Consider the following 19963-nt stretch of genomic DNA (forward strand, 5'->3'; position numbering starts at 1 on the left):
CTCATCTTTTTCCTCAACCATGGACTTCCTCTGCCCTCTGTCCACTAAACCCAAGAAAACTTCTTGTTCTGCTCCTTGGCTTTCAGATGTTCTGTGCCACAATCAAAGAGAGCGAAGATCAACTGAGAGAAAGTGGAAGAAATCACAACTTGATGCAGATCTTCATTCTTTCCGAAAACTCCTGGCCAAGTTGTCCTCAGATGTGACTTCTTCCAAGACTTCCTTCTACAAGGAAAAGCTTGAAGCTTCCTCACAAGACCCGCGGAAGCTCCACAACATCATCTCGTCTCTACTCAACCCCCTGACTCCACCTGCTTCATCCTCTCTGACTGCAGAAGACATTGCTTCTTTCTACCAGGAGAAGATTGAGGAAATCTGCAGGACCTTCACTTCAGCCCCGACTGCACTTACATCTCAGAGTATGGATTCCCCACTCCTTCGTTGTTGCATTTCTCAACTGTATCAGCAGAAGAGATTTTACAACTCATCCAGTCCTGCAATCCTCCCACCTGCCCATTGGATCCACTCCCTTCCACTATGCTCCAGACCACTGCGCAAGACCTTCTGCCCTTCGTCAACACTATCATCAATGGATCCATAACATTTGGTCAGGTACCAACTACCTTCAAGAGAACAAGGGTTATTCCCATCCTGAAACCTGCTCTGGATCCATCAGACATCAGTATCTACAGACCGGTGTCACTTCTCTCGCTTCTTTCAAAAATTCTTGAACACATTGTCTATAATCAACTGTCTGTCTATCTCTCACAGAACAACCTCCAAGATCCCAACAGTCTGGCTTTAAAGCAGCTCATTCCACAGAGACAGCCCTTTTGGACGTCTCTGAGAATCTACATGCTGCTACATCAGCCAAACTGTCATCTGTCCTTATCCTCCTTGACCTTTCAGCAGCGTTTGATACGGTCAACCACAAGATTCTCTTATCCACCCTCAGGAGTCTTGGGATTTGTGGGAATGGTTCGCTTCCTACGTGGAAGGACGCTCATATCAGGTAACATGGAGGGGAGTGAGATCTGTTCCACACAGACTCTCCACTGGTGTCCCACAGGGCTCAGTACTTGGTCCTCTTCTTTTCTCCCTGTATACTCACTCTCTTGGTGAAGTTATTTCCTCACATGGGTTCTCTTACCACTGCTATGCTGATGATACACAACTTATCTTCTCTTTCCCACCCTCAGATACCACAGCTTCTGATCAGATCTCAGCATGTCTGGCAGAAATATCATCATGGATGACTGCTCATCAGTTAAAGCTCAATCCTAACAAAACTGACCTGCTGATCATCAGGTGATTCATCCCCAGGTCATGACCTTGTTATATCCCTACATAATGATCTGATCTCCCCTTCAGCCACAGCTCACAACCTTGGGGTAACCATGGACACTCAACTGTCCTTTTCCTCTCATGTCCCTAATGTGACTCCCTCATGTTGGTTCCTTCTCTATAACATCAGAAGGATTCGGCCATTTTTCCCCACACAGGCTGCTCAGGTACTTGTTCAGTCTCTTGTCCACTCAACACTGGACTACTGCAGCTCTCCCTATCAGGTCTACATATGAACACAATTCATCCTCTGTAAATGGTCCATAATGCAGCTGTGTGACTTGTCTACAACCTGCCTAAGTTCTCCACATCACCCCACTGCTGTGTTCCTCCACTGGCTCCTGTAGCTGAACACATCAGATTTAAACACTGATGATTTCCTACAAAGCCACAAACAGACCATCTCCCTCTTCCCTCAAAGCCCTCATCACTCCTCACACTGCACCTCACACCCTCAGATCTCCAGCACTGCTCCACTGGTCCCACCATCTCTCAGAGTAAGAGGTAAGTTTACTACAAGACTCTTCTCTGTTCTACACCGAGGTGGTGGGATGAACTTCCTCCAGGGGTCCAGACAGCTGAGTCACTGGATATCTGCAAACGACCAAACGATGGTTGAAGACCTACTTCTTCATGAAACACAACTAGCACTTCTTTCCCTATCTTTTGCATTTATTAAAAAAAAAAAAAAAAAAAAGTAAACTTTTTCATTGTAACTCTGAACAATGTTTTAAACTCATGGTATCTTAAGTATGTAACTTAGTGATCCAGCATTAATGTATTCAATGTTAGAGATTTAAACACTTATGTACATCACTCTGGATAAGAGAGTGTATGTGTGTGTGTATGTGTGTATGTGTGTATATGTGTGTGTGTGTGTGTGTGTGTGTGTGTGTGTGTGTGTGTGTGTGTGTGTGTGTGTGTGTGTATGGGTAAGTATGTGTGTATGTGTGTGTGTGTGGGTAAGTATGTGTGTATGTGTGTGTGTATGAGAATGTGTGTTTATGAATGTGTGTGTATGGGTATGTATGGGTGTGCTTTTTATGGGTATGTATATATGTGTGTGTATGAGAATGTTTGTGTGTGTGTGTGTGTGTGTGTGTGTGTGTGTGGGTAAGTATGTGTGTACGTGTATGTGTATGAGAATGTTTGTCTATTTATATGTGTGTGCATGTGTGTGTATGGGTATGTATATATGTATGTGTGTGTTTATGAGAATGTTTGTCTATGTGTGTGTGTATGAGAACGTTTGTCTATGTGTGTGTGTGTGTGTGTGTGTGTGTGTGTGTGTGTGTGTGTGTGTGTGTGTTTGTGTGTGTCTATGTATGTGTGTGTTTTCTACACATTATTTCCTGTGCTGGTTTCATCCTGCGTTTCTGAGGAAGAACACACTCTGCTTTTGTCTCAGCGTCACCGCTGGGATTTGCTATACCTATAGAACATGTTTCCTCTAACTTGTATGTCTTTGTGTGTCTTCCTATTTTTACCTAGATAAAGAATGTGTAGTTGTCCTGTGTACACAAACACACACATACAGGATATAGTCTTTGTCCCTGCAGCACCATACTGTCTGCTCATGTATGTGCATCCTGTTATAAAGTTCTCACACACTCCTCAGTGTGTAACAGCTTCATCACACAGGTGTGTACACATTATTCACTTTACTTAAATATTAATAAACAAAAATCATCCAAAATCACTTGAACCTTAACTCCGCCCACTGTCCAGGCCATGCAGCTCAAGAACGATGGAGCTGAAGTGATCCTGTTCTAGTGTGTACTAAAGTCAGTTTCCTTTAAAGCAGCAGTATGTGATGTTTAGCGCCCTCTGCAGCCTAAATGATGAACTGACACTGACATGTTTTTTTTGCCCAACAGTTGACTTCGCCCTCTCTAAGAAAGTCATATTTGAGTTCTATTTTAAGGGAAAGCTCCACTGTTTAGTAGATCTGACCTGAATGGGATGTAGCTAATTTCAGGGACAGAAAAATGTATAGAAAATATCACAAGGTAAACAAGTTAGATAAGCTGTGTGGTTATAGCAAGAGTAATATGATTATTATACATCTGTGAACTATTTATATTGTTTTACTAACTGCAGTCTCAACAGCAGGGACACTGGACATGTGGAAGACAGTAAAGTAAGAGGAACTAAGTGTTTAAAACATTATTAAAAGTGGGACTTTAACCTACTGACTGATGCCAAATAAATTAAAGTGTCTAAGAACAGAACTGTTGCTTTGAGAGAAACACCAATATAAACCAAGATAAACACCAATATCATGATTTCAGCACACACCTAGTAGCAGCACATGGTTAGCATTGTGGCTAATAGCATGTAGCTCGTTGTTCTAAGGGCAGAGTCAGTGGATTGTTGGTGATTATAATGATGAGAAGAAAAAACACACACATTGTCCTGACTTTATTTGTGTCTTTATTATTTTGGGTAATAAAGAGAACACCTCAACAGGATGTCCTGCTTATTGTTTTGAACAGCAGTGATTGCTTCCTATGTGTACTAACACACGCACACGCTGCACACACACACACACACAGAGACAAAAGCAGGAAAGTTGTAAACATAGTCAGTGTGAGTCATGTGATTCGGCCTGAAGTAGATGTGTCACCACCACGAAGCTGATCATTTCTTGATAAATCTAAACCCAGCATTTTTTATACCACTAACACCACAAATTGGACTTATTAAAGGGCACGTATCTGTTTGTAGTTGTGTTTAATGTTGATGAAGTGAGTGACTTCCTGTAGTGTGTTGTGTTCTCTCAGCTCTAAACACTCGTCCCCTCAGCAGTCTCTCCTTATTCTCTCTCTTTATTCTCTCTCTTTATTCTCTCTACATGCTGGAGTCACACTGGAGACACCTTCACCACATCACACACATACATACACATTCACATCTCCTCACACTGGAGACACCTTCACCACATCACACACACACATACACATTCACGTCTCCTCACACTGGAGACTTCTTCATTCCTCTCTACTTTCAAATTCTACCAACTCTGAAATGCATTGTTCATTCTTGTAATGAAATGTATTGTGGGTAGTAAATAAAACCATCTATCTCACACACATTTAAACACTGAAGGCCACTTTGTTCTTTTTATGTTTTGTTCCTACAACATTTTTTCTTGAACTAATTTTTACTTAGCCTTTAGTTCTGTGTTGTCTCCTGTAGCTCTGTGTTTCATGGAGCTCCATCACCAGAGTCCTGAGGAACGTTTACACTTCACTGTGTACTAAAGCTGTGTCTGGTGGAAACGACAGTAAAAGCATCTTGATGTGACTTGACTTGACATTGTTAACATTTTTACACTTGTTCAACACACACACAGACACAAACAGACACACAAACACACACAAACATAGACACACAAACACACACAGACACACAAACACCCTTTGAATCTTTCTGTACATCTCTTGTTATAAAGGTGTTTGCCTGTTAGTATATATACTGTGTGTATGTGTGTGTGTGTTTGTGTGTGTGTGTGTTTGTGTGTGTGTGTGTGTGTGCTTTTATCAGCTCTTCCTGTCTCACTGTTTAGTCTGTATGTGTAACAGTGTTTGTTTGTTAACCCTTATTCATTCTGTTACCTGTGTGTGTGTGTGTGTGTGTGTGTGTGTGTGTGTGTGTGTGTGTGTGTGTTTGTGTGTCTTTTAGCCCACAAACTAGTTGAGACTTGCTCTCTGACTGTTGACTGGTGTCATTGTCTCTCTCACACACACAGTTTTGGACCTAATGCATTAACTCTGTGTGTATGTATAAATCCTTTCAGCTCATTCTGATGATTCAGTAATTTATTTGTGCTTGTAAAGTTAATCACCTTGTCACTGACCTTAAAGAGATAGTGTGTGCATGTGTGTGAGATAAATTTTCTCTTCCTTTGTGTCACTGCCAGAGGAAATATCAGTCACACACACACACACACACACACACACACACACACACACGTAAACAGAGAAATAAACAAGGTGACTTAGAGAATGTGACAGAAGGAGAAGCAGTGATTTAAAAACACACAGTAAGCATAAAGAAGTGACACATGTACAAGATCTATTGCACCTGTCTCACTCTCTACCTGTCTCACTCTCTACCTGCATCCGTATCTCTATATATTTTTCTTATGGTTTATCTATCACTCATAGAAGGATATCCTGTTATGAAACTTTTATTTTAGGAAAATAAAAGGACACACACACACACGTAGTAAAATTTTGCTTATACAACAAAGCTGGATTGCTTGGAGCTCTAAAGTGCTGTATTTGTATGTGTGTGTGTGTGTGTGTGTGTGTGTGTGTGTGTGTGTGTGTGTGTGTGTGTGTGCGTGTTCATTGTCCAGCTGATAAATGATCTGAGTTAAACTTTATATGTAAAGGGACAGAGGAAACAGAACAGGGATTCTCAGGAAGAGACCGGCCTTCTGCTTTTTCTCAAAGTCTCTCTCTCTCACCCACACACACACACACACACACACACACACACACACACACACACACATCCTTTTATTGTTTATGGCTACGTGCTATTCCGAGTGTTAATACTAACTTAAAGTCACACACAATGCTAACTGTACTATTATATTGTATAGTGCATATTAGCCAGTGCCTATTCGCTAAATTAGCACAACCCTGTCTTAGTATTGCTAACTCCTTTCTTTAACTATGATTAAATATCATTAAGTAACACTGAGCTGATATTAGCTAAGGAAAAGTTGTTAGCATTATTAAGTGATTAGCATCACTGTAATGACAGCTTTGAGCTTGTGTTTAAGTCAGTAAGCATGCTAATGTTGCTTAGCAATACGCTAGTGCATAATGAGTTCATTCATTCATTCATTCATCTTCTACCACTTATCCGAACTACCTCGGGTCACGGGGAGCCTGTGCCTATCTCAGGCGTCATTGGGCATCAAGTCAGGATACACCCTGGACGGAGTGCCAACCCATCGCAGGTCACACACACACACACACTCTCATTCACTCACACAATCACACACTATGGACAATTTTCCAGAGATGCCAATCAACCTACCATGCATGTCTTTGGACCGGGGGAGGAAACCGGAGTACCCGGACGAAACCCCCAAGGCACGGGGAGAACATGCAAACTCCACACACACAAGGCGGTGGCGGGAACATAATGAGTTCAACTATATGGAAATAGCAATGTGGTAGCATGCGATAATCCAACAAACTAATGTGTCAGATTGTGTTTTCCAAATCTGTGTGAGAATGTTTTTTACAGGTTTAAAAGCTGTCTGTCTGTCTGTCTCTGTCTGTCTGTGTCTGTCTGTCTGTCTCTGTCTGTCTGTCTCTGTCTGTCTCTCTTTAACAGATCTTCAGTTATTTACTGTGTGATCCAGTGTTGTTTGATGAGACAATGAATCTGTACTTTTAACTCTTTTTCACTTTTGTCTGTCGTGTGTATGTGTGTGTTTAGCATGTGTGTGTGTGTGTGTGTGTTTAGCCATCTCTCCTCATTTCCCTCAGTTTTGCCTGTGTGTGTTTGTTAGGTAAATGAGTGTTATGCTCGTGGTGTTAAGGTTATCAGAACAGCGTGTCTCCTGTGATGGTAAAGCTCTTGTGAGAACATCACTCCAACTTGATCACATGGTCACTCGGTCACTCTGTAGCTGAGTTAGTGCATGTGTGTGTTATTACACAAACACCATCATACCTGTGTTATAATCACACTAATAAGTGAGCTTGTGTTCTTAACATTAAAGTTTTTTTATGTAGAACCAGAAACAGACTGTCTCAGTGGGAAGGAGAAAGATGTCTGTCTCTCTTCTCTCTGTCTATTGTGTAAAGGTACTTCAGTCTCTTTAAGTGAAGTTCACCACCAAACCTGTGGCATTGTTGTCACTCCTGACATAGAGAGAGAGAGAGAGAGAGAGAGAGAGAGAGAGAGAGAGAGAGAGAGAGAGAGATCGGTAGGTTTTGGTGTAGTTCTGTTATATACCTGGAGGCAAACAGCAGCAGAACATGAAGAGAGGAAATAAAGGAGATTTTTAAACAAAGACCCCAAACACACTCACACCCACATACACACACCAGCTTTAGCATTGTCTAGCTTTCTCATTTTGTTTCCATTCTTTCGCATGTGTGTGATGAGAGAGAGAGAGAGAGAGAGAGAGAGAGAGAGAGAGAGAGATTGGTGGACATACACTCAGATTTTGATTCAGTCTGGAGGTTAAAAGCAGTTTAGCGTGTGGAGATTCTCACAGCGGGAGAAAGAGATTTATTAGTGCTGGAGAGAAGGAGCTGAGGGACAGGGTGTGTGTGTGTGTGTGTGTGTGTGTGTGTGTGTGTGTGTGTGTGTGTGTGTGTGTGTGAGTGCGTGTGTGTGTGTGTGTGTGTGTGTGCACGTGTGTGTGCGTGTGCATGTGTGTATGAGTGTGCGTGTGTGTGTGCGTGTGTGTATGTGTGTGTGCAGGTCTTTGTCTCACTTTAGATACCAATTTGTGAGCTGTCTGTTTCTATTGTAACAGAGAGTGTTTGTTCCACACAGTGTGTTTAACACACACATACTGTGATGTTCAGTAAGCTGTGCTAGCATGGTGCATGTGTGTGTGTGTTTGTGTGTGTTTGTGTGTGAGAGAGATTCAAAATGGCTGACGTGTTTTTGTCTTTGATTCAGTGAGAGAAACACAAATCATCACCGCTGTCTAAAATCCCACATGACACCCTTTACTTCAGCGCTGGTGTTGTGTGTGAAGATTTATACTGGATTTGTATAACACTTTTGTAGATCTCAAAAGTCAACCAAGGAAAAGTGTTTAAAATATTTATGTATTATTAATCTGTTCTAATCTACAGATGAAGAAACACTGGCACTGCTGAATTTTGCAGAATACAAAGCTTGCAACAGGAACTAAGTTCTCACTCTAATTCTCAGCTTCATCTACATCTCTGTCTCTTCCTCATCATCGTCTGTTCACTCCACGGATGTCATTAACATCAGCATAAAATAATTTACTAATTTACTACAACTTACATATTTCTGTTCTCTGTTCTTCTTACAGGATTTTGATTGTCATTCAAACATGTTTGTGTGTATGTTGTGTGTATGGAGTGTGTGAGTGCTCTTCTTTGTGTTGATGATGATTTGATGGAGCTGCAGCATGGTGGAAATTTTGATATCTGCTTTTGGTTTATAAACTAAACTGATTCAGTTTCACTACAGAGTGTAAATTTCCAAAAACTTTAAATCCTCAGTAACTCTGACATTGACCTCTTGAGGATTTAGACATATTTATACATACTGAGGAGTTTTTGTTAGGTTTCTTAAAACAAGAATGAAAATGACCAAAATTAAAACATTTGTACAGCATTTTGGTAAAATACAGAGATTTATATTTTTTGTATTGCAAATTCAGCTATAGTGAAAATATCTGAATATTACAGAATTCCTAAAACCATTTCCGTTTCCTTTACATCGAATCACAGCTGCCGCACCGCCGTGTGACCTTTTCAACAGCCAATCAGGCACAGGATCTGCAGGACTCCTCCCAGCACAGTTACTATGACAGTGGATTGGATGAATCAGAAACACCGAGCAGTAAAAGTTCTTCGGGGCCAAGGATCGGACCGTTGGCGCTACCCGAGGATCACTATGAGAGGACAACACCGGATGGCAGCATCGGAGAGATCGAACACCCAGAGAGTGGTAGGACAAAATCTTCCTCATGCCCTTCTGCTTTCACACTAACACACACATTACCTGTCTCCACTCCATTGAGAACATCAGCCAATGAAATTCCCAACAGATGTGGTCTGAATCTGGCATCAGTGTAATACAGTGTGTTAAGTGAAGTGGGTGGGGCTAGACAATGGCGCGCTTACACATTTATGCAAATAAGACGTAATGTGGCAGCCAATAAGAGACACAAGTTCCAATAACTTCTGAACAGCAGGAACACACACACGCACACACACAAACACACAAGAGCTAAACATAAAGATCTCTAGATTCCACTGTATGGTGTGAAACTGTGCAGTAATACAGTGCTGTTATAAATACTGTTAGATATCCTTCAGCTGAGAGAGAAAGAGCAACAGTTACTAGAGAGAGAGACAGAGAGAGAGTCAACTGGATTAAATGTCATGTCTTCTGTAGCTAATGTTTCTGTCTTGCAGTGATTAATACCTGTTGTCATTAGTTACCTGGTTCAGATGGGCCATCAGAACTCAACAACTTGTCATCGTACTATCTAATGGACTCTGACGCACACTGACAAGCTCCAACAAACACTTTCTTTATTTCTTAATGTCTCGTTCCCTTCATTGTGACAGACGAGTATGATGGTGTGTGATCATTGTGTGATCTTCTCAGTGATTGAGAGCCGCAGTTCTTTAATAAACCATAGAACACATTTATATTCTGTTAGACTGAAAGCAGCACAGGAGAACCATGTGTTTTATTAAAAGGGTCTCTGTTTCCCAGAACACTCATTTCTATCATTATCTCACCATGCATTTTTTTGGCCCTTACTAAATGGACATATTGTCTAACAGTACATTGTACACACACACACACATAGTGTTATAATGCATATGGTTTTAAGGAAGAGTTTAACAGACGGAGATGATGAGGTGTCACATCATCCATCTGCTTCAGAGATATATCATGTCCAGTATAACACCTCGTCACACTATTTATTTATATTAACAGTTTTATTCACCATACAGTTTTATTCACCATACAGATTTATTCACCATACATTGATGACACCAAACACACTGCTCCAATCCAATAGACCTGCATAAGAGCAAAGGCCAAGAATGGTTTGCCTGCACATATTTCATGCCCGGACAAGAGATATTGCTTGTAAGGTTAGGAGGAAAATCTGATGTTTATTATTCATTGTAAAAAGTGATGATGTTGAATCATACAGCACACTGAACACTTCCTTCTACAATGTCTTACTTTACATTTACAATGCAGTGTCTTATGCTGCGTTCATGTTCCCTCGAAAAACATTGACACTTTGTGTGAAATTATGTGTTATGATTGCTCATAAAAAGTTACTTTTCTACACACTTTTTCACTTACAGATCTGAGCAGCTTATAGACAATAAGTTAGAAAAATGAAAATTCATCAAGAGTTTAAAATACCACTCCAACCAATAATAATAATAATAATAATAATAACAATAATAATAATAACAATAATAATAACAAAAACAAACTCCATGACCACAGATTCTCTCATTTCTAATGCAGGTTAGGGTTAGTGCTTGAGCAGCCTGTGCTGGGTTAGGGTTAGGGTTGGCAGCGGCAGGCACAGTTAGGGTTAGGGTTAGGGTTGGCAGCGGCAGGCACGGTTAGGGTTAGGGTTGGCAGCGGCAGGCACGGTTAGGGTTAGGGTTGGCAGCGGCAGGCACAGTTAGGGTTAGGGTTGGCAGCGGCAGGCACAGTTAGGGTTAGGGTTGGCAGAGGCAGGCACAGTTAGGGTTAGGGTTGGCAGAGGCAGGCACAGTGGTGCAGAGCCATTGCTTGGTGACACTGGACACTATACCGGTTTTAAAGCACCCTTACCAATGTCGTGGAGAGGACGTTTTTTTTAGATAAACTTAACAATATTATTGCTGACTGCAACACTATTGATATTTTAATTTTAGGTGGAGATTTTAATTGTACAACAGATATTTTAGACCGGAACCCTGCAGAACCTCATATGGCTTCCTGTAAGTGTCTGTGGGAGCTGATGGAGGCCCATGAGTTAAATGATATATTGAAAACTTTTAATAAGACAGTACACGTGGGCCCGTGCCATAGATAACACGTATGATTGTTTTTATAGTTTTAAAACAAAAGTGTTTTATTGTTCCAGGAGGCATTTCTGACCACTTTTGGAAGATGCTAATTCTAGAGAGTCTTTTACTTATTTATGGAATTGTGACTAAAACACAAATCAAAGTTTTTTCTCAACAGTACACTCTCAACGTCACAAGAGCCATTGTTAGATCTCTGAAAGCTCTGGAGATAGAAATAGTGGAACTTCATTGTTTGGACGCTGCAGGAGATGGGGGGCATATTAAAGCAGTCAAACATAAAAAGTCCAAATGAACAACTTGCTAGACGTTATAGCACAGTTGGCGTTGGCCTGCTCATGCTTTAAAAGTGGAACTGAGATTGATGCTTCATCTAAGTTCTTCTTCAGTTTAGACCAAATGAATGGACAGAAAAAAGTCATACATTCTCTGCGAACAGAATCAGGGGATCTCATATCGGAGCCCACTGAATTTCGCAGACAGTAAACTTCTACTCGATGCTGTACAGTAGTTAGTGGTCAGGAACAAAGATGGTGGAGGAGAGTTTCCTGGTGGACCTGCCTAAGCTCTCTGAGCAAGCGGCCAGGGTGTTGGACAGAGATCAGTCACTGGAAGGCTCTCCAGGGGATGGAGAATGGACAGGCACCAGGTATAAATGGTCTTCCTTTTGAGTTCTACAAGGCTTTCTGGGCAGTTATAGGGCAGGACTTGTTGGACAGTGTAAGGACAGGTAGACCCCCTTTGAGCTGCAGGAGGGCCGTCCTGACCCTACTGCAAAATAGGAGACCTGATGGACCTGAGGAACTGGTGCCCATTGTCACTAATGTGCACTGACTGCAAGCTGCTTTGAAAAGCATCAGCCTTGAGACTGACCAAGGTAATGGAGCAGCTCATTCACCAGGACCAGACGTACTGTGTGTCTGATAGGTCTATATTTGATAGCATACATTTAATTTGTGACATTTTGGACGTCTCCAGGATATTGGGCTTAAAGACTTGTATGATTTCTCTAGATCAGGAAAAGGCATTTGACCGGGTTGGGCATGAATATTTGTGGAAGGTGCTGGAAACCTTCTGTTTAATCCAGGTTTCATAGCCATGGTCAAGGTGTACAGTAAAACTGAGGGTGTACTGAAGGTTAACGGTGGTTTATGTGCCCCTTTTAAACTGTACAGAGTTATACGACATGTCTGTGGACATGTGGACGACACCTGAGGCTGGACAGGACATTGTTTTTAATGGACACTAAACCGCTGGAGGTTTCTGGAGTTTATCGTGGAATTTTTAAAATCTGGAACTTAAAATAAAACAAAACATGGAACAGTGTACTGGCTGCTGGAGGAGCCTCTGGTGTATATCAAGTGTATCTCCAGTGTGACCGTCCCTGCACTGTCCAGGACTCTCATCTCCTCAGGCATTGTTATGCTCCAGGAGCTTGTGATCATCTCAGGAGCTGACCTGTCGAAGGTAGAGGACCTGGCAGCGTGTATGGGATTGTGGGTATTGTCAATCAACTGTTACTGCGTGTTGTCAATCAACTGTTACACCACTGGAGGTCCTCCCTAACATCTGAGGAGTGTGTTTGGCTGATGGACTATCAGTATACAGAGACCAGTCCTGTAGCAGAGGGACTCTTTCCCCTGCTGAAGGTCTCCTCCTGGAGTGCCGGGGTGAGGGGGAGATGGACTTTGTGACAGTGTCGGGGCAGTTACTCTACAGAGCCTGTGTTAAGGTTTTAAATAAAAACTGAGTGTGAGGGTCGAAAACCACATGGAGAAATGTACTTGGTTTTAATGCTGATATTAAACCAGAGAGGAGACACTGTACAAACCAGCGTTAACCAAAAAATCTGTGACCTCCAATGGAGGATTTAACACTGTATTCTCTCTGTGAACTCTTTTATCTCCATTTTAAACCCTGATGTTACACACGACTGTCCTTTCTGTTCACAGAGACAAACTGTTGTTCATGCTTTTACTCACTGCTCCACGTTACAGTCTGTCTGTGTGTTTTTATGGAGAATTTTAAGGTCTTTTAACACTTTCCACAATAGGCCTACTTTTCTGCCTGTTTTTTGAAAATGACATGCTATATTTTAAATAATTATACACATGTACACATGTGAGATTGCTATATATTACCAGGTCAGAGTAAGAGAAGAAAAAATTAAAAAATGATCCCTCCGCCTGTCAAAATATCACAATTTTAGACAGTATATCTCTCTGAATTCATGCAGTGAAAGCCTAAAAACTCCAGAAATCTATTTTATAACATCTCAACATTAACAGTTTTAATTTATCAGAGATATTAGAGAGAGGTTTTGGTAGAGGCACACACTCCTATGCCAGGTTGGCACATGTTGGCACACGTCTTTTTCTGAGTTTTATCAGCTACTGAACTAAAACTCTCTCTCTGTCTATGCTCCATTTGTACAGGATGTGGGGACATTAGTTTGAGAGACTGAGTGTGACTGAAGTGCTGCCCCTCAGGATGCTGAGGAAAAGTAATACAATTACAGAGCATTATCAGATACAGATGATTCCATTAAATACAGAGAGAGGGTGAGAGAGACAAGGGACAAGAGAGCGAGAGAGAGACAGAGGGACGGGGTGGGGTGGGGTGGGTTGAGGGGGTGGGGGGTGCAGAGGGTATTAGAAATGGATGATTTTTTTTTTATGTCTCAGCTAATCCCCGTCTAACAGTAGTGTGTGTTGGCGCATTGAGTATTCCAGCAAGCCAAATTCACACACACACTCACTAACTCACACACACACACTTTCACACACCCAAACATATCTTTTCAGCACTTTACAGAAATGTTTCTCACACACACACTCACATGCACACACACACACTTTCACACACACACACAACTTTTTAGCACTTTACAGAAAAATGTTCTCCATCATTATCACTTCCTGTCATGGTTCCTGTGCGTCTCGAGCGTGTGTCTGTAATCGTGGTTATAAACTGAATTAGGGGTTTTGCGTTTCTGCGCTTTACTGAAACCCATCAGTGCTGCTGCTCTCTCGCTGCATCTCCACACAATGTTTTATTGGTTTTTATGTTGCAAAGTTACAAACGAGTGAACACGAGCAGGAAGTCTGCAAGCTTATGGAGATATAATTTCATTGGAAAACCTTTTAACATGTTTCATGATGTGTTTGCTGCATGGTCTTGTTTTTATTTGTTTATGTTTGTGTTCTCATCAAATCACAGATTTAAATCAACCTCAGTTGTGTTTTATTTATGGTTCTTCATGTAAACTACATTGTATATTATTCACATTCTTGCTTTTGAGTTCTTCTAAGAACCCTATTCTAGCATTAGGGTATAGCTCTTTGACCACCTCTTGATGACTTAAAACTTTACCTTGATTGAATATGAACCAACTTACTGACAGCTGCAACAACTTACTGACAGTTGTACTAGTTGTACTATTTTATTGATCAGCTCAGGTGAGTTCTAGTGTTCGGGACAGAGCCTTAAAATTTGAGAAGTTCTAATGAGAACATGGATTAAACGGTTCTTGGTGTTCTCTGCTTCACTCACTTTTTCTCTGCACTTCCCCTTGGTTGTGTTCTAAACTGGAGGGAGTTTGTTAGCTGTGACTCAACAGTGATGTTTAAATAAGGAGTGGTCCTGTTGATGTAACACACACACACACACACACGCAATGGCAAATAAAAACAGAAATTGTGTAGTGGCAATTGCGTGCATGTGTGTGTGGATTTATTCAGAGAGTGGCTGCCAAACAAAGCGACATGGTCCCTTAGGAGCAGATAAAGACGTAAAATTAAAGAGTCTCTTTAGTGTAAATGAAATATTCATTGCCTCAAGTGTTTGGATTGTAAAGTAAACATTCTTTTATGCAAATTGTTCGATTAGGCAAACAGCAGTCATGAATAATTTATTGGAATTTGCACAGTGTTTGATGAGTGGGAGCTTTTGACAGAGAGAGAAAAGGACATGGATTTAATCTGTGTGTGTGTGTGTGTGTGTGTGTGTGTGTGTGTGCATTTGTGTGTGTCTATATGTGTGCATTTGTGTGTGCATGTTTGTGTGTGTTTGTGTGTCTATGTGTGTGTCTGTGTATTTGTGGGTGTGTATGTATGTGTGTGCACATGTGTGTCTGTATGTGTGTGTGCGCGCATGTGTTTGTGTGTAAGTGTGTGTTTGTGTGCTTGACCTGTGTCAGGGAGTTCACACCTGGGCTTTAACCCCAGCAGACTAGCAGCTGTTGTTGTTTGTGTTGTCCAGTAGCTTTGATAATTGGTGCTGAATCTCTAGGGACTGGTCTATAAACACACACACACACACACACACACACACATACATAAAATGTATTCACCTGTGTTTCTCCTCTCGTAAGAATTAGTTAACTGTTCCTCTTGTTCAGAACATCAAGATGCATCTCTATGGAAATGTTGTGCACTTGGGACACACACACACAACACACACATAACACACATAACACAAGAAGACAAGATGTAGTCTAAAACTGTGGTGTGTCTGCACTAACCCTAACTACCTAGGGATCATTTTGTCCTTAATGTTAGCATTTAGAACAAAACCAAAATGGTGGTCTTTCAGCAGCACCGTGTTCAAGTCATCAAATTGTACACTAAAAGATGCACAGTGTCATTATGGTGAAGACAGAAATGTTCTGTTGTGTAGTAACTGTCAGGCTCGGCGGGCAGCGAGGACTGAGGCGCAGGACACCGAGGTAAATAATAAAAGTCTTTAATGAGCCTGACAAATAAATCAGGCAAAGCAGGCAAACACCCAGCATAAAGATCCAGTACACAAGCAGGCAGAATACAGGACAGGCAAGAACACAGAAACCAGAACCAAACAGAGTCACACCAGGAGGGGCACAACAGGCAGGGCAGAACAGGAACAAGGTGGGATGAATCGCAGTGCACAGGGCAAACTGAGGAGACATGTAAAAGCAGCATCCTTATATATTGCCTGATAACTAATATGGCCGACGCCCTATTGAAGTGAAAATCTAAAATGCCGCTGATCTGGAAGTAGCATAGCGAACCAGGAAGTGTGGTAAGAGTGCTGACAAGCACACACACACAAACACACACACACACACTCAAACACACATGCACACTCAAACACACACAAACACACACAAACACACACTCAAACACACAGACACACTCAAACACACACAAAAACACACTCACAAGCACACATACACACGCGCACACACAAACACACTCCCAAGCACACATACACACACACAAACACACTCACAAGCACACATACTGTACACACGCGCACACACAAACACACTCACAATCACACATACACATGCACACATACACATGCACACACACACACAAACACACTCACAAGCACACACATACACACACACACAAACACACAGAAACACACAAAAAAAACACTCACAAGCACACACACACACACACACACAGAAACACACTCACAATCACACATACACATGCACACATACACATGCACACACACACAAACACACTCACAAGCACACACATACACGCACACACACACACACAAACACACACAAAAACACACTCACAAGCACACACAAACACACTCACAAGCACACACATATACACACACACAAACACACTCACAAGCACACACATACACACAAACACACTCACAAGCACACACATACACGTACACAAAACACACTCACAAGCACACACATACACACACACAAACACACTCACAAGCACACACATACACACACACACACACAAACACACTCACAAGCACATACACACACACACACACACACACACACACACACAAACACACTCACAAGCACACACATACACACACACACACAAACACACTCACAAGCACACACATACACACACACACAAACACACTCACAAGCACACACATACACAAACAGACTCATTAAAAGCCCAAAACACAACACAGCTGATTTGCTGTATTTTGTTGCTGAAATGCTTTGTGATTTCACTGTAGGTCATACACCATACCTTGGACTGTGTTCTTACCTTTACATCATGTATATCAGTGTTCCCATGAATGTGTCTGAGACTCTGGCCATGTTACAGCTCATTCTGGGTGAACAGGGACAGCAGAGATGCCAAAGGGTTTCATACAGAGAGAACAAGGGGATGAGGTGGAGGTGGAGGTGGAGGTGAAGATGGATTATCCTTAAGCACTAAATTCAAATCCACTTCACTACAGTACACACACACAAATGCCTTACAAACACAACACACCTTATATCATATAATATTTATAAATGTAAAATGTTTTATTGATTGTTAGTGTAATAATACTAATAATAATAACAACAATAATAACAATAACAATAATAACAATAACAATAATAATAATAATAATAATAATAATAATAAATTGGAATAATCACTGAATATTCTGAAGACTGGAATCCAGACTTACAAATCACTGAAGAGCACTGACTCATCAGTCAGTCTGTCACTCTCTCTCTCTCTCTCTCCCTGACACACACACATACACACACTCTCTCTCTCTCTCTCTCTCTCTCTCTCTCTCTCTCTCTCTCTCTCTCTCTCTCTGACACACACACAAACACTCTCTCTCTCTCTCTCTCTCTCTCTCTCTCTCTCTCTCTCTCTCTCTCTCTCTCTCTCTCTCTGACACACACATACACATATACTGGAGTCTGTCCCTGAAATTTAGGGGCTGTGACACTGCAGCTTTCCTTTATGAAAAATTCCAGTTGCTCTGAATATATATGAATATGCAAATCAGAAATTCTAGAGCAGAAACAGGGGCAACTAACTAGAGTGAGAGGTGCTGTGACACGGGTGTAGACAGATGGGTGCAGAGAAGTAGTTACAGTGATATTGTATTCATGTAAAATTGTATAAAACCACAAACAACTATTGAATTATATCATCAATTCGTGGATTAAAAGTGTGTATGTGTGTGTGATTGAGTGTCTCTCACACACACACAGAATTCAGGTTTCCAACACCTTGAAAGCAACCAACCAAAAAAATAAAAACCCCACACACACATTTGCAGTATGGTCCAATGAACAATCATCAAATCCACTTAGCCGTGTGTGGATCAGGAGGTTTAGTGATAGTTTTTTGTTTGTGCAGCTGAGCTCCAGGATCTTATCAAACACCAGCAAGCATCCTGATCGATTACCGCAACTCAGATTAGCACTAATGCGAACTCTAATACTAGCAATGAGTGACGCAACTAATAAAACTTAATACAGAAGTTTCATAAATAAAACCATAAAGAAAGTGAACTGAAAAATTAATTTATCTTCATGACACCACCGAAATTCTGTCTTAATTTCTCTAAAAGCAGCTTTGACAGAAGCATCACTGCAAATCAGTTTTTTCTTTATAGTTCAGTATTTGTGTATAGGATTGATTAATCTTCATGAATTCATCAAACATCTCTTTAAACGTATATTTGCTTTAACCTCATCAGCATATTCATTATCAATCATTAAAGCGTTTACAATATTCATGTCCCAGGTGAAGTGTGACATCAAAATCAGACTCAGAATCATTTCCTTCTAATTGAGACAATAAGTGTGTATTTTTCTTGATACAATTCAACAGTAGAATATTTTTTGTGAAATTCAAATGAAGAAATAAACTTTTGTGTTAATTCTTTTAAAAAGAGCTTCAGCATAATCCAGCGATCCAATCATCCTTTCATCCAACTGGAAGTGGGTCCATGAGTTTCCTTCAGTTTCAGTAAAATTAATTTCAGTTATCAGAATATCGAAGGTTGAAGATTATTCTGGAGTACAGTTGACTCATACAAGTGTTTCCAGTTGACTCTTAGAAAAAGAAGTACCCAGGTGTTGTTTCAACTGAAGGCTATTATATTTATATTTATTGCACATCTCTGCACTAGACTGTGTGTGTGTGTGTGTGTGTGTGTGTGTGTGTGTGTGTGTGTGTGTGTGTGTGTGCGAGTAGGTGTGGGTGTGTCTGTGTGTGTGTCTGTGTGGGTGTGAGTGTGTGTGTGTGTGTGTGTGTGTGCATGTGTTCAAAGTCCAGGTTTCAAAATAAGGTCCAGCTAAGAGACAGAGAGAAAGATGGAGTGAGACGGTTATTAGCTTCTCTCCCACTCCCTGGCTGAGTGAAGCAGAGACTTTTAAAATCACAGACACAGATAATCACTGCATACACTTCTTCTCTCACTTTTTCATTTTCTTTCCCTGCTATGTTACTAGATAATGAGACAATGTCAGCGCTCAGCCTCATCTCTCTCTCTCTCTCTCTCTCTCTCTCACACACACACACATAGATATAGTATTATCTATAAATACACAAAGAGAATGGAGAATTCTGTGTGTGTGTGTGTGTGTGTGTGTGTGTGTGTGTGTGTGTGTGTGTGTGTGTGTGTGTGCTTTTGGAAGGTGCTAAACGGGTGCATTGGTATGCAGTGAGCCTCATTAGCTCCAGCTGCTGCCCAACAACACACAGAGACACACACAGACAGAGACACACACAGACAGAGACACATACAGATGTAGTGGTGGTGGAGGTGAGTGTAAGAATTAGTGCACTCTGCATATTGCTGTGGTTAGAACTGAGAAAACAGATTGGATACAAGCACTAACATCCCCTGTGTGTGTATGTAAGTGTGTGTGTCTGTGTGTTCCCTTCATATCTCATAACTAAAAACACACATTTGAGGTAAATAAAAATAAACAAATTTATTTTCTTTTCTCTCCATTTGTTTACACACTCCCCCATAGTGTGTGTGACAACCTTAAACCTCCTTCTAAAATTAAAAGTAGAAACTAAGCTTTAGAATTA

General features: G+C 41.1%; 1 protein-coding gene across 2 annotated transcripts in view; it reads left to right on the top strand.

Annotated features, from left to right (window-relative positions):
* The window catches only part of pcdh1b (protocadherin 1b), a 70352-nt gene that overhangs the window by 40057 nt on the left and 10332 nt on the right, over positions 1-19963 (top strand). For both annotated transcript variants that reach the window (XM_060884553.1, XM_060884554.1), the window contains exon 4: positions 8817-9036. In XM_060884553.1, coding sequence (XP_060740536.1) covers positions 8817-9036 — 220 coding nt within the window. The remainder of the gene's footprint in view (positions 1-8816; positions 9037-19963) is intronic.

Source organism: Tachysurus vachellii, chromosome 13 (assembly GCF_030014155.1).
Source record: "Tachysurus vachellii isolate PV-2020 chromosome 13, HZAU_Pvac_v1, whole genome shotgun sequence".
NCBI classification, from domain to species: domain Eukaryota; kingdom Metazoa; phylum Chordata; class Actinopteri; order Siluriformes; family Bagridae; genus Tachysurus; species Tachysurus vachellii.